The sequence below is a fragment of the Lissotriton helveticus genome, chromosome 2_1 (assembly GCF_964261635.1).
Source record: "Lissotriton helveticus chromosome 2_1, aLisHel1.1, whole genome shotgun sequence".
NCBI classification, from domain to species: Eukaryota; Metazoa; Chordata; class Amphibia; order Caudata; family Salamandridae; genus Lissotriton; species Lissotriton helveticus.
In genome coordinates, this window is record NC_136059.1 from 1,446,037,902 (window position 1) to 1,446,053,021 (window position 15,120).

Genomic DNA, 15,120 nt, shown 5'->3' on the forward strand with positions numbered 1-15,120 from the left:
CTTTTGGTGGTAAAGTTTTCAGCTCCAATTGTTTCGGTGCGGGATGTTTTGGTTCCAAGCCTTTCAATGCTGAGGATTTCGGCTCTGAACCTGTAGATGTGGAGGATTTCGGCTCCGAATCTTTAGCTGTGAAGACTTTCAGCTCCAAAGTCTTTGGTGTCGAAGGTGTAGTCTTCGGTCCCGGTGGTGTGGCGACAGGTAGATGCTTCAACTTATGTTTCGGTGCCGAAGGTGTTGGTTCGGCACCAGGAGCGGGCTGGCTCGAGCCCGAGCCAGAGGCTTCTCTTTATGTTTCTTAGCTGGGCTGGGGGGCGGGGCATCGGAACATTTCTGTAGGTGAAGACCTGAGCCCGGAGGCAAAGGGGGTACGGTAGCCTTTGTTTTATGTTGCCTTGGCAGAGGGGCATCAGTACTCATGGTACGCTGACCAAAAGTGATGTGCTGTTCTTCTTCCACGTCAGAGTCATTCTTCCTCAGCTCCTTCAACTGGATGTTGGATATCGTTATCTTCGCCGAAGCTATCCGGTACAGTGCTGCTGCGTTGCATCTCCCAGACGATCACAAATTATCTTTTGCCTGGTTTGCACGGGTAGATCCAAGGCCCGCCTCTAGTTTCTCGATCTAAGGTTTTCTCAGTTGAAACGATGCGCATCGAATGGGGAACCGCAATCAATGACAATACAGTCAAGGATAGAGGCTTGCCCATCAAAGGAATTCGGAAACAATACCGAATTGGAGCGCACCAATATACATCCGAACCACATGGTGGGAAAAAATCTAAGGATGGAGTCGATGCCCATGCGCACTATCACCCAAAAGAGGAGTCACCTACCTCGTGACTGGAAAGACTTCTTTGAAGAAAAACAAAGTGCAAACATCCGGACCCAACACTAGATGGCGATCTATGCTAAAGCATATGATCTACAGCTCATATGCCTCAAACATTTTTTTTATGCAGTTCTGCATGTTCCTGAAAGCTAGAAAAATGGTGACTTTAGCACCAAAAATCATTAGTTGATGCAATTTTTTAGGGGAAAAAAAGCAGTTTTTGCAGAGCTCCCATTTCCTATTTTATCCCCAAAAAGCTCAGAATTGAGCTACATTTTGTGTATTTTCTCGGTTCTCTCCTGGGGGATCCATCAACTGTTGTGTGGTCAGACTGTTGTGGAGGGAGGGGGGGGGAGGAGTGATGGCGCCTGGCCAGGAAACCTGGTGAACTGACCAAGTGTTTTAGACATCGATACAGGCATGCCCCGTGGTGCGGCCCAGCCCGTTTATAGGAGGGCTGGCCCAGCGAATGGTGTACATGAACCCACTTGCATTATTTGCGGAAGCATGCAGGGTTAAAGTAATTTCATAAGCAGACGATACCCAGCTGCTTTTCACCTTTGAAATAGGGGCACACTTTGAGGAGTGAGACTATTAGAATATGCCTCTCCAGGGTGTTCAATTGGCTGGTGAGGAATCAACTTAAGTGTAACCCCGAGAAATCAGAGATGATCTTTTTTGGTTTACCTCCCTCTGAAGAGTGGATACTCTGGTGGCCTTGGGACATGTCACCACCACCCTATGCTCAAACACAGTCAAAGATCTGGGCATCTCCATCGATAGCTCTCTTGATGAAACATCAAATCCAATCAGTAGTTCTTTGGTCTACTTCCTATACTGAGGAAATTCTTACCTCTGCTATCACTGAACACGAGGAAACCTGTAGTCCAGGCTCTGGTCACCTCCAGACTAGATTATGCAGATGTCTTGTACCTGGGTCTGCCTGAGCATCTTTTCAACCATTTGCTGGTAGTTTAAAATACAGCGGCGAGACTGGTTCTAATTCTTAATCCCATGACACATGTCCCCTCACCTCAGTGCCTTGCAGTGGCTACCAGTGAGAAAGCGGATTACATTCAAGGCTTTGGTGTTTACTTTCAACACCTTTCAAGGCATGGGTGCTGGCTACCTCAGGAAGAGAGTATCCCATTACACGCCATCCAGAACCCTGAGGTCTTCAACAAATGGCCTGGCCTCGGTAGCCAGGATACGTCGAGCTCGATCTGGATAAAGATTCTATTGGTTTCTTCAAGCCCAAGCCTGGAAATGGCTCCTGAAGACCCAGAGAGCCTAAAAGGACCTGGCTGTCTTTAGGGGAAACAGCTTAAAACACCTGGTTATTCTGCAACTAGGGGCACTTGGAAGCTAGTTGGAGACTATTAGCGATGGCAAATTCTTGCTGAGTAGCTGTGCGCTCTATAAATGCATCATTCATGCCCCGCGGTGCGGCCCATCCGTTTATGGGAGGGCTGGCCCAGTGAATGGTGCCTGAGCAGAAGGTGATGAGGAGGGAGTTGTACCAGAGGTCAGAGGAGGTGTACGGAGCAACGAGAGTTTAGAGGAGGAACAGCGTGGAGTAGAGGACTCCAGGAGGAACAGCGTGGAGTAGAGGACTCCAGATCAGACCAAATTTAGCCTGCTGATGTCAAAGGAGGAGTCTGGAAAGAGGAGTCAGTATCCGCGAGAGTCAGGTGTCCAGATGTAGCCGGAGTCGGGAGCTGGAGGAGACTGCGCATGCTCAAACCCAGGTGAAGGCACTAAAGACCATGGACCGCAGTGCTATCCCAGAACTACAGCCTCTTGTCAGTGACTAAGCAAGGCGCTCTACCCATTGTGTGGTGGGCAGTGACGCAAGGGTATCTGGTTGGCTTATAAAGTGGTGGTGGGGCGTAACCATGGGATGGTTCTAATAACCATAAAAAGGACATGTGTATTTTATGCATAGGTCACAACAAAGAACCGCTGTGCTAGTTTATTTTCACAAGGTGGGCTGCCTGGTCACAGCCAACATCGGGGGAGTCACTTTTTGCAGGTTTCTTGTCTCAATCACGCTGAAGACACAGGTGTCTGGCACATTGTGTCATAGATCTTGTTCACTATACTGTAGGTGACAGACTGTCCCATAGACTGAGACCAGACCATTAAGGTCCGTTTTTGTTTACTCAAGGGATATCCTGAGCGAGTGTAGAATGCAGGAAGAGACCGGAGGAGAAACCAGGCAGACAGAAAGCCTAGCAAACAGAGGGATCATATTATAGTGTTGACCTATCTCCTAAAAAAGGCTGTCACAATAAAAATACATCATACTGTTTCAGAGTCACATCTGTCAACCTATATTACCTGGGTGCCTTTAGAATCCCAAAGATGTTGGAACAAGCATTGGCGTTATTTATTTATTTATGACATTTCTAGAGCGCACTGTTACCCGGAGGTGTCCTGGCGCTGGCTGATTGCTAGTGGGGGTGGGCGGGGGCATTAGTGAGAGAAAAGCCAAGTTTTTAGAGCCTTCCTGAACATGAGTAGGTCAGGGATCTGTCTTAGATTGGCCGGCAGCGCATTCCAGGCCTTGGCGGCGCCTAGGGATAAACTTCTGCCTCCCCAGCAAACCTTCCTGACTCTGGGGATGACAACCAGCATCTGCTCGGCTGATCGTAACACTCGGGTAGGTGTGTACCACTGGAAGAGGAATCAGGCAGTGGGGGCCAGCGTTGTGTAGTGCTTTAAAAATCACGCAGAGTGCTTTAAACAGGATTCTTTTCCGCACTGGCAGCCAGTGTAGTTTAATTAGGTCCTGGGAGACTGAGACGAACCTGGACGTGCCTGTAATCAGGCGGGCTGCTGCATTCTGCAGGATCTGAAGTTTGTCTAAGAGACCCTGCTGAGCGTTTAGAAGGAGCGCATTGCAATAATCTAACCGAGACATCACAAGTCCGGTCACAACTGTCTTTTTATATTCTATCGGAAGGAATGGCAGGACCTTCCTGATAGTTCTAAGCACAAAATGTGTGGCGGAGGATAAGGCATTGATTTGAGGCCTGAAAGAAAGGGAAACGTCCATCAGGATCCCCAAATTTTTTACCTTAGTTACAGGGGTAGTTATAAGTGTTTAGATAGAGCTATTGGCTTTGTTAACATTTTTTAATATGTGTTGTAAAGCATTGTAAATGTTGTGCAGCATGTTGAAAATGTTTAAGTTATAATAAAAAAGTTCCGGAAGATGGGTGGCAACTTGTCTGTTTTTCAGTCGATGCTCCTTCTTCTAGGACTGAAGCCTCTAACATTAACAAAAGGAAAACTCCAAGCTAGTTAAATATAAAACTCAGTTATTCCGCATGCGCATCTTCGCAAAAGAGGGGTTTAGGGTGTAGTGTATGCCCTGCATGTTGTGTAGCACCCAAACTCTGGCAAAACAAGGCACTAGGAGAAAGTGAAAAAAATGGAATAGGTGCTGATTGGCAAAAGCATCAATAAGTCTACAGCGAAGTGTTCTGGTGCACACATCACACCTGCATCATCCAGCGAAGGACTATGGAAATAAGCAGGCAGGTGTGTATTCTGCACGTTGAGTACCGACCTGCTTCGAAGCGCTTGTGCTTTTTCCTGTAAAGACAGGACTCCCGAAATAAGACAAAAGCATAATTCCCAACATGGAAATTGGGATGGTTTCCTGGCCGACCTTTAAAATGTAAACAAGCGGGGCCGCTAAAGTGAAAGCGATGGCGCTAATTTGAAATATGATCCACAACAGATGGCACCCTGCACGCCGCTGCCCGCTCCCGCAAGCTGGATGCCGTGGGAGTAAACTTTTCATAAAAAGTTGGGATATGCACCCGCCTTTGGCTAATTGCGTGCTATTATTTGTGAAAGTCACACGTAAAGGCCAATACAATGTGTGGAAAATCTAAAGCCACACGCACAAGTTTTCAGAAAGTCTGGAGTGATTCCAAGAGGCCCTCTCCTAGAGAAGCGCATGTGCGCTGCGCTAGGCTCCACCTAAAAAAGGATGCAAATTTGAAGTGGATACCCTTACGTAGGTCAATAAGCGGAAAAAGGACTCTGCACTAGGGAGGGGGGTGTGGGGGGGGGGGGGGGAGTATCAGCAGTTTATGGGTTAAACTGTGGTCCAGGACACCTATTGAGGAGGCCCGTAACTCATCCTAAAATTAAGTAATAGCAGATTAATAAAGTACATATACATAAAACAGTCAAATTCAAACATTTAAAACACTGTAAATATGGAGGAATTTGAAACTAGAAGATAAAAATGAACTTGGTATTGTTAGCTTGATTTGTAGCATCAGGACAAGTAAAGCAGAAGAAATTTAGTATGAATCGTTGGTGACCTCAACTGAAGCAGCACTGGTATGTGACAACAGAAACGGAGTGTACATTAGGATGAATAAAGACAAACTGATATACTAGAGTCTAGCATATTGCTTCATCTTTTAGGGGGGAAAAAAAACTAAACTGTGAAACGCTCATATCTTTCCATTAAAATTTTGATTTCCAGAGGATTTTGTTTGTGAGTTAGGCCAAATATTACACAATTTGTCTATTTATTCCATATATACTTGTTTATCTATTTATGGATAATGTTTAGAATGCCAAATCAGAAATTGCTTGGACAAGGATCCCTGCTTCCAGCAGTGATTCACTGGGGGTCCACAGAAGTCAAAATCTTAGGAAATGCTGACCTAGAGAACACCTTTAGAAATATTTCTTATTGATCCCTCATTTAAAAATAAACCTGCTTGCAAACTGGATTTAAAGTGATAGAACTATTTGCTTTAATGCCAGGAGGTGCTGCAAGTAAATAGTTTTTAGTCATAGTGCAATGTCTTGCATTCTCTTTTTGACCCTAAGAGCTGTCCAACAAGATCACATGACTTTAGTATTATTTCTTAAAAACATGTTTGTCTTAACCCCTTCCATGCTCATGACGAGCTCAGCTCATCATGCAGTACACTGCTTGTGTGCTCATGACGAGCTGAGCTCGTCATGAACAATGGAAATAATGGATCGGCAGCACAGAGGATGAATTGATGTAGCATTCATGTGGTTAAGGATTACAATGCTTTATTTCTCTGTTTTATTACTACTGACATCCCTAGTCTTCATTCTTTACTCCCTACCCATGCTTTTCTAGGAACTTGTTGCCATCCTCAGAGTATGCTGAATGCCCTGGGCAACAGAAAGTTGTTGGCTGGCTAGTCTGGAACCTAACCCCTGATTCAGCTCAGGACAAATCGGGCAGAACTAACTAAAAAAATAATAGACAGGAAACTCCTGCAGGAGGTGCAGACTAATCATTCACTTGCAGAACTAAGGTGGCTGATTCAAACTGTGGCACAAGAGTATACATTCTACTCTCGTGTTAATTAGATACCTTCCTACATAATTTTTGTTCCTGATGTCGTCCGCTTTCTTGCATATAACACTCTGTGCCCATGCAATAAAGGCTAGTGTGTTGCGCCATGACTTAACTAAACTTCAACCTGGCTACCCTAACAGATCCGGACGTATAAAGAGCCTGCCACAATATCCCGACAACAGAGCAATTACACTCATCAGGTCGAGCCTGGGCAGCGCATGCGCGGCTCTGAGGCATACTGTATTTGAGTATGCACTTGAAGCCCCACCCACTCTATGCCCATATTTGCCATTGGCTTATGTCATTGTTCTTCGTAAATGCTGACTTCTGATTCCTTAAAAGGCTTGTTAGTCCCTCCTTAGTGCCACCTTGTCTTCATTAGTAACCTCCCATGAGGACCGGCCATTTTACCTCTGTTGTTACACGGTAGTCTTCTTTAGTCTGCAAGCACTATTTTCTTTAATGTGTTTCTCCTACATGTTTCTCCTACTGCAGGAACAACATTCTTTTCTGCAACTTTCAGCATACCAAGCGCGCTTTCACTTTCCAAAGCAGCCTGTCCCGTTCCAAGCAGCTCTGGGCAGTGAAGGTGTCGCATTTTCAAGAGTTTGAGCTATTGGCATTGTAAAAGACAATGCCTTTTATGTGTTAATTATCAAAACAGATAAATAAAAGATATTGTCATTTACAATGCCAATAGCTTAAACTCTAGCAAATGCAAGGCCTATTGCATTACAAATGCTTGTTTTTAACGAGGCACCAAGAGGAGAATGAAGAGTCTGTCTTCTGAACAAACAATGTGGGCAGTGTGGAACACTAAGTTAGGGAGGAAATAATTAGAGATACTGCTCTGGCTAAGAGAAAAGTAAAAGAACATCATTCAGTGCTGGACATGGATATGTGGAAGCTCCTTGCTGACTACAAGGCAGCAAGATTCCCGGACACTCTAAGATCTCTAACTAAAGCAAAATATAGACTGAATGTTTTAATTATACCTCAGGCAAAATACAAACTAATGCATGTGAAATAAAGACACAATGAAGAAAGGAAAAAGGTAGGTTTCTGGCTGGCCAACTTCACCAGAAGAACCTCACCTTTTCATATCTGCGATTTGGAACAAAATGGGGAACCTTTCATCCCACCCAGTCATCTTAGCCTCGGAATTCACTTTCTTTTTCAGGGAGCTGTACAATTCAGAAAAGACATATACAATTGATACATAATCTGCCTTTTTATCAAATTTTACCTTGCTATTGTTGACTGATGATCTGATATGATGTCTTAAGTGCGAAATAACTGAGAAAGAGATCAGTAGGATCCTTTATGATCTATCAACAGGCAAGACCCATTGGAGAGGATAAGTTTGTAATTGAATTCTATACAATCAATAAACCTATGTTGCTCCCTCTGTTGTTTACAGCGTTCAGGGATGAGATTGACCATAGTCGTTAAAGCCACGATTACACAGATCCCTAATCCCAAAGTCTGGTAACAATCTCCTGTAATGTACGAGCTACGGTTTCGAAATCAAGGCGAAATATAGATTTGAAAATTCTTGCAAAGATCCTGATGAATAGATTGCAAAAAAAAGCCATTCCGCATCCAGTTCGCTACTCGTAAGTGTTCTTTGTACCTGGGCCATTCTTCCTTCATGCAGTGAAAACACTCTTACATTTTATGTGGCAGCTAAAAGATGATCTGGGTGATAAATTAGACATTTTACTAGATGTCGAAAAGCTGTGTCGAGTGAGGTTATGGAAATAGGAGCAGCTTATATCTGAAAAGAAGGTTAATTCTACTAGGGCCCCTCAACTGTAGTTAACTGTTGAGGTTTCTTATTCTCACCTCTTTCAGGTACCAGGAGACAGGGCTTTCTGCTATACCCATTGGTAGTCCTGCTGCCAATGGAGTCTCAAACTGTGGTGATTAGTTCAGATAAAGATACGGGTGGTTGTCACATAAGCAAAGGAACAAAAGTTATTGCTTTTTAGTGAAGATATTTCAGTGATGCTGACAGCACCAGACACTTCCATCCCAGCTCTCAGATTTCGTCTTGCTCTTATTTCTCAGGGGAGCAAATACATTGGAGGAAATACGTGGCAATGTCTGTGCCAAAGTGTGCCTGTATGGAAGGACTTAAGCTGTCGGGGGTCCTGAAAGGAGTACATATATTGTTAATATCAGGGTCTCAATCCTGAGCCCCCTGGTTTGTTAACCACACTAGACTGCTGCTTCTGAAAGTCAGATTTGTGAATGGGGGACTGTATGGTGTCCATATACTTGGCTAAGGGGTTTACTGATAAACTGTTTTATTTACCATCATGCAGCCGCATTGCTCATGCACAGTCATTTAAACAGTTATTTCTGATTTATTGCAGTACCCCTGACGAAGAACGTACATCGTTCGAAATGCATTGGGTTTTTCCACTATACTGGGTTAAATGAAAGTTGGCAACACATGTCTAGGTTTACGTTTGGATAAACAGCATATGACATTTGAAAATGAGGAATAAAACATTCCAGCTCAACTTTTGTCTCCGAAGTGATTTCATAAGTATGGAAAACATGGATTACTGAACATTTAAAAATGGGAACTTCATTGATTACTCTGGTCAACGTTAAAAATTGGTTTACATATGGAGGATACTTTTCCTAAATTTAGCAGTGCAGCAGCTGGTGTCGTAACGTTTCGCACCTTTTCTCAAATATCAACATATACTTGGCTATGACAGAGCCCATTTCTATCTTTTCGACCATGTGGTTGACCTGAGGGCCGAACAGATGCTCTCCATCAAAGGGGATATTTAAAAGGTACTGTTGCATGTTGGGTCTTAACCCTGGCACTCCAAGTCAGACATGCCTGCGGAGGACAATTGTATTGATAGCCGAAGAGGTTGTGTCTGCGGCATCAAGGAAAACTCTAATATTAGCATTGGTTACGGTACTCTCCTCAGTAACTAACTCCTGTCCCTTCTTCGAAAGGGCTCCTAGTAGATATATCACTGCTCCTTTATCTCCTCCTAGTGGTATTAGTCGTACCAGGAGAGAAAGCCTAACAAGTTAGCAATGCTCCATTGTGTGATTGCCCCGAGAGCTACCTGCTTTCTGGGAGCGACAATTCTCTTTGAGCATCTGTCATGAGGTGGAGTATCTCCCGTGGCCTGTGCAGATGCCCTTTTACAATCAGTGTGCACTACTAAGGATTATGGAACATTTTGGCCTTGTATATAGGCTCGATACTCAAGTGCAAGCCTATATTGCTTCTCCACAAGTGGAATGACCACTTTGGCTTTCACTGGCTCATTCATCATTGGAGGACTTTAGCATCCCTTTAAGCACTGAACAGGGTGCTCCGTTTGAGAGAGTTTTTACCAGAGTGTCACCCTCAACCTCTACCTCTGTAGTTTCATGTGCTGGTGTTGTGCAGCCCTTTGATTTACTGTGTTTCTTCTGTGCTATTTTTATTCAAAACGTTAACATTGTCACTGAGAAATTCACCTAACATATTGTAACTTTAACCGTTTTTCTTTTCCAGTGAATTTCTAGAGTTAAAGAACAAACTTCATATGTATATTTCAAAAATACACTGATCAATTTGTCCTATATTGTAAAGTATGTGTTTTCATTATGTCCATTTATTTTTTATGGTGTGTGTGATCACTCTCGAGGGGGCTTGGGAGACTGCAGAGTTATACATATTGTTTTAATCTGTCGTACGGAGTTCTTTTTCACCTGGTACGTTATTACTGAATGTACAGTATGTATATTGTATTTATTGTTCTGTTTACAAACTTATGGCTCTTGCGAGTTGATCGCGGAAGCCAAACACCCAATCTCATGCATGCAGAACGAGGGGGGCTGTACTTCCTGTCCAACTCTCATGATCTGCTCCCGAGATCGTACATTTGGAATTAAGTTCATAACAGTGCATTTCTGTCATTTTGAATAAATGTAAGACATGAGAAGTGTTGTTTAAAGTACAAAAACATCTGATGTATTGTAGTTGAGATAGTAAGAAAGTTCTCTTTATTTTGCGATCTCGCGAGAAGAAAAGATTGTGATTGGTTCATATGGATATCTTCACTTAGGAAAGAAAGATGCCCTCCTTGTTGCATCATTTGCCTATTAGGTGTTTCTCAGATTCCACCTTTTTGGCTACCTCTCTGACTTGCTCATTTTCTCCGATCAGAATGTCATCATCTGATTCAGATGAGAATCCTACACCTGTAAGTCAGCCACCCAGGTTGTCTTTCGGCGGGCAATTTTTTCAGATGAGGTCTGCTGGGAAGAAAAGGTCTTGCAAATATGTCAATTGTAACATCTGCAGAAAAGAGTTCAGTGGTGGCAGCAAGAACAAGCAATATTCCAGGAGTACCAGCGGGATGTGGCAACACTGCACAGCTATGCACCCCACGTTGCTCAGGCTGGGTTAGCACGGACAGCAGAGCTTGATAACTCATTGGGGCCATCCACATCTTTTAACCTGGCGACAGTGTGCCTGCCCAGGCCCCCACCGAGCAAGCAGATAACACCCCTGCATTTCTGAACAAAAGCCCTTTTTTGCTGTTAATGCAAAAAAAAAAAAATGATAGGAGAGCGGGGAGGCCGCATGCCCCCTCCTCTTGTGCCGATTTTGGCCCCTGGGACCCCATCCCCTTGGCCAGGTCATTTACAGATGGGGCTGCACGGCTCTCCCTCCCGGGCCGAATTGGGCCCCTGGAACCCCATCGCCCGGGACCTAACCATTTAAAGTGGGTGCCTCCAGGGCACCCACTCACCACTGGGACTGTGGGGGAAGCCTGAAGGCCCTCACAGTCCCTGCGTCCTGGGGGAGCCAGCACTGCTTTTGAACAACACAGAGCTGCTGAATATCACGAATAAGGAAAAACTGTACTAAAGCAATTTTATCATGGAAAATATATATTTTTTTAAATGCTCCCAATTTGTTCACTGCCTTGAGAAAGCCCATGGCTAATAGACCATTAAAGAGCGAAACCACCTTGGGTGTCAAATTGAGCAATGTAATGCACTAGTAAAGAAACCGAACAGCAGGTAAAGAGTACTAAATACAATGTATCCAAGAAACCATATGTAAAAGGAATATATCAAGAATAATACATTTAGCTAAAATCCTTTTGAACTGTGGTACGTTCTTCTAGTACAAATGTCTCCAACCTTTTTATTAATAATAGCTACTTATGTTAAATGAAAAACACGTGGAACACTGCGGCCTCAGTCACGCGTGTTCCGACTTCGCAAACGTAACCGCGCTTGTCTAAACCATGCGTGGTTAAGGCAGTGTGTGATCTAGTTGCTGCAGGGATGAAAGCAGGAAGACCTCGCTAGGAAGAGAGCCGCAATGAGGTAAGTGGGGCAGGGCTGTGGTGGATAGTTTTCTGGTTGGGGTAGTGTGCTGAGCTGGGTGATCGGGAAGTTTCCTGGGCTGGAAGGGGGGGGGGGGTGTCAGGGTAGTTTTCTGGGCTGGGGGGGGGGGGGGGGGAGTAGTTTTCAGAGCTGGGGGTGCAGGGTAGTTTACAGGGCTGGGGGGGTCAGGGGTAGTTTACAGGGCCGGGGTTGGGGTAGTTTAAAGTGTTGGGGGAGGGTTGAGGTTGTTTACAGGGCTGGGGAGGGGGCAGTAGTTTTTTTCTTTTAATTAGGGGTTTGGGCATTCAGCCTAATGGCAGCGAAAGGGATTGGGATAGTTTTTAAGACAGTGCAGTGGTGAGGGGGGGGTTAGGGTAGTGTATATTAATGGACAGGAATTTAGGCCTCAGGGCAAAGGGAGGGGGTTCTTTTTTAAAATAGGGGCTTGGGTATTAGGCCTAAGGGCAGTGGAAAGGGTTGGTGTAGTTTTAGTGACAGCGCAGGGGGATAGGAAGGGGTCGATAGTGTTTGTTAAGGGTTAGGAACAGCATGGAGGTTGGTAGGGGATCAGGGTATTTGGACCACAGAGTTTGTAGCCGAGGGTGGGGAAGGGGGGTTTCGACCTTAGCCTTGCATACCTCTTTACCATTCATACCTTTACCGTGAAATTTCGTGGTAAAGGCATGTGTGGTAAAGGAATGCGTGGTTAAAACGCATTCATAGTTTAGGCTGCTTGGTAGAGGCACACGTAGTAAGCCATGCGTGCCTCTATAATACAACCTGAGCTACTAATATTATTAGTATTGTAACAGAGACCACCACCTTAGACAAGAATTTATTAGTAGCCACCATATGAAAGATTACAAGGAGTGATTACGTTGGTGCACCAGGCACAGTTGCCACCAGTAATGTAAAGATAAAAAAAAAGACTGTCAGCATAGAATGTGTTACATGGGCAATACATAACAGTCATAGCTGTAATACCACCAAGCACCAAAGTAATATTAGCAATAAAGTTCCTCAACGCCACAATTTAGCATTCAAATATCAACTTTAAATATATTTTGGAAATGTAAATTTTTTCCAAAAACATGCTTATTAATCCTGAAAATACGCATGTTTTTCTCTCGAATACACACTTTTAGTTTGGGTGTACATATATTACTTCAGCCAAGTAAAAGCTTCTAATTTAGGAGGCTCAGCTGCCAGAGGAGAGCTACATATAGGTGGGGGAGCTACCATTAGCTCACAAGCTACTCGTTGGAGAAGCCTGTTCTTGTACAACACAAGGAATGAACAATGCAATGACTATACTATTTGTTTCAATAACAATTATTTTAGCAAAAAGTAACTTTATGTTCTGTCAGTATGGACATCCTATGGGTCTGAAAAAAAGGCCTGTGTGCGCACAAATAGAAAGAAAATCAAAAAGGCTGGGAACAATTTAGCAGGGAATGGGACGGAGGCTTACCACTTCTGTTGATGTTTCTGCATGTTCAGAAGTAACGTGCTCCTGTATTGATGTCTCTGTGTAACCCATTTTTCCACAATAAGGACATGTAAAAGACTGTGGTTGCTCTACAGAGAAGGCTTCACCACCATAGTACAAATCTGGAAAGAGGAACAAAATGTTATAAGCTAATCCAAATCCCAAGAAGCACAGTGCTTCAAACGCATGAAAGTTACAGAATGTCACCTGAGAATTGTGGAGATTTAACATAACCCTCAAAATGTTATTCTTTTAAGTTTTAATACTGAAACTTCTACTCAAATTTCATCAGTTCAAGTAGTAAATGGCAAATGCCAGTTACATCACAAACGGGACAATTAAAAATGCAAATAAGCAGGCCTTGTACAGAAATTAATTTGGCAAAGTATTCCCAGCTTCAATGACATGCACAGGTTGTAGATGTGAACATTCCTACCCAAGATGACACTGCATCACAATACGCACCAATCAACCTTAAGTACTGCATTACGATGTCCTGTCCGTCACCTGTGTACTCCAAATGGCATTTGTTGATTTTGTTATATGATAATTTGAATCATGCATGAAGAACAGACCCTGGCTCGTACTTCTTGGTTCAAGACCAGCACAATAACTTGCAGCACTACCCACAACTGCATCCTCACACTAGGAATTTTCAATGTTTAACTAAAGGTTTTGAGAGCCCTAAAGGATGAGAAGCAATGACCAGTCAGCAGATAATACCTAGCTGTACCAGAGTCTGACATGGCCACAGCAGCACACTGCTGAAGAATTTCCTTGCAACCATTCAAGCTTCAATGTGTAAATCACATTTCATGTGAAGCTGACCTAGACGGAATTTATTCTCAATGGCAATCAAGTACAGAACATTAGGTCCAAATACGAATTTCAACAGCTTTGCACCACACACAGTACGAAATCCTAGGGATTCTACATGGATACAAATCTCGGCTTCAGATCACACATAGTGCAGATGAATAAGACCCTGAAGGAGCAGGATTTCGCAAAAGAAACCTGCTCAATCGAACACCTCTATAATACATACTAAGAGTAAGTAGCGTTAGAACAACTAATGTGAACATTAACACTACACGCTGGAAACTTGCTTCGCAATATGCATGAACTAACGCTGAATAATACGTAAATAACCGGAAATGTAATAATCTTGTGTTTAGAACGAATTAAGAAGGTTTGCATGGCAAGGTCGCATGTGTATTTAGTAAAAAGCATGGTGTGCGTTGCTTTATCTTAATAAATAATGCAGCTTTTCTGCTTGTGCTGTGCTAGGCTAACCGTTAATATGAAGTAGAGCTAAAGTGGGTGGTAAACAGTGAAAATTGCATTGTGACAATTAATAAATGTCCGTTGTCCGTTCCTTCAGTAATCCTTTTAAAGTTTGCTTAACCGAGGGCGGGTGGAATTAGGAGCGAGCAGGAACCATGTAACCGCATAACTGAAAGTGCCGAACAGAGCAGAAAAAGCTTGACCTGTTGAAGGACAGAACGTTGAAAGCCCGCCAACAGTCAATATGAACGTGGGAACGGCACATGAAGTCGATGGATGTTATAAATTGTTAATAAAATGATGTTACGTTTGATACATGTAAACTAATGAGCGAGAGCTGTAATCATGACTATATAATGGTGTAGTCAAAAGTAGATGATTTCATAGTGGGGTGACTTACAACCCCTAGAACTCAACCAATCCCTTAGCTAGAAAATGCAAATTTAGCAACTATTGTGGGACAGACATGTGCTTTTAGGGTATAAGAATAGGTGCTTTAGGGGTGTGGTTAAGGTTGCTTAGGCTGAAGGTGTCCGAGTGAGGGATGTGTCGCTGTTCGCCGGTATGCAGAGAGGCCTAGCTGTTCCTGTCCTGGAGTCTTTGATCCCTGACAGTTGGTTCAGGGGTCCCCCACTGCTGCCTAGGCGGTGGTTTTTCCCCTTACAGATCCCTTGGGTTTGTATCTGATCTAACTTAGCATTGCAGAAATAATTTTGCAGTAACATTTTTGTCTCTACATCGATCACCTCCAAATTGATGATGTAAAAAAGATATATATTTTACT

At 43.6% G+C, this 15,120-nt stretch overlaps 1 protein-coding gene across 1 annotated transcript in view; it reads right to left on the reverse strand.

Moving 5' to 3' along the window:
* Positions 1-15,120, reverse strand: part of KCMF1 (potassium channel modulatory factor 1) — a 251,875-nt gene that overhangs the window by 150,435 nt on the left and 86,320 nt on the right. Inside the window, exon 3 of the mRNA XM_078676369.1 lies at positions 13,035-13,174. Within this exon, the coding sequence (XP_078532495.1) occupies positions 13,035-13,174 (140 nt within the window). The remainder of the gene's footprint in view (positions 1-13,034; positions 13,175-15,120) is intronic.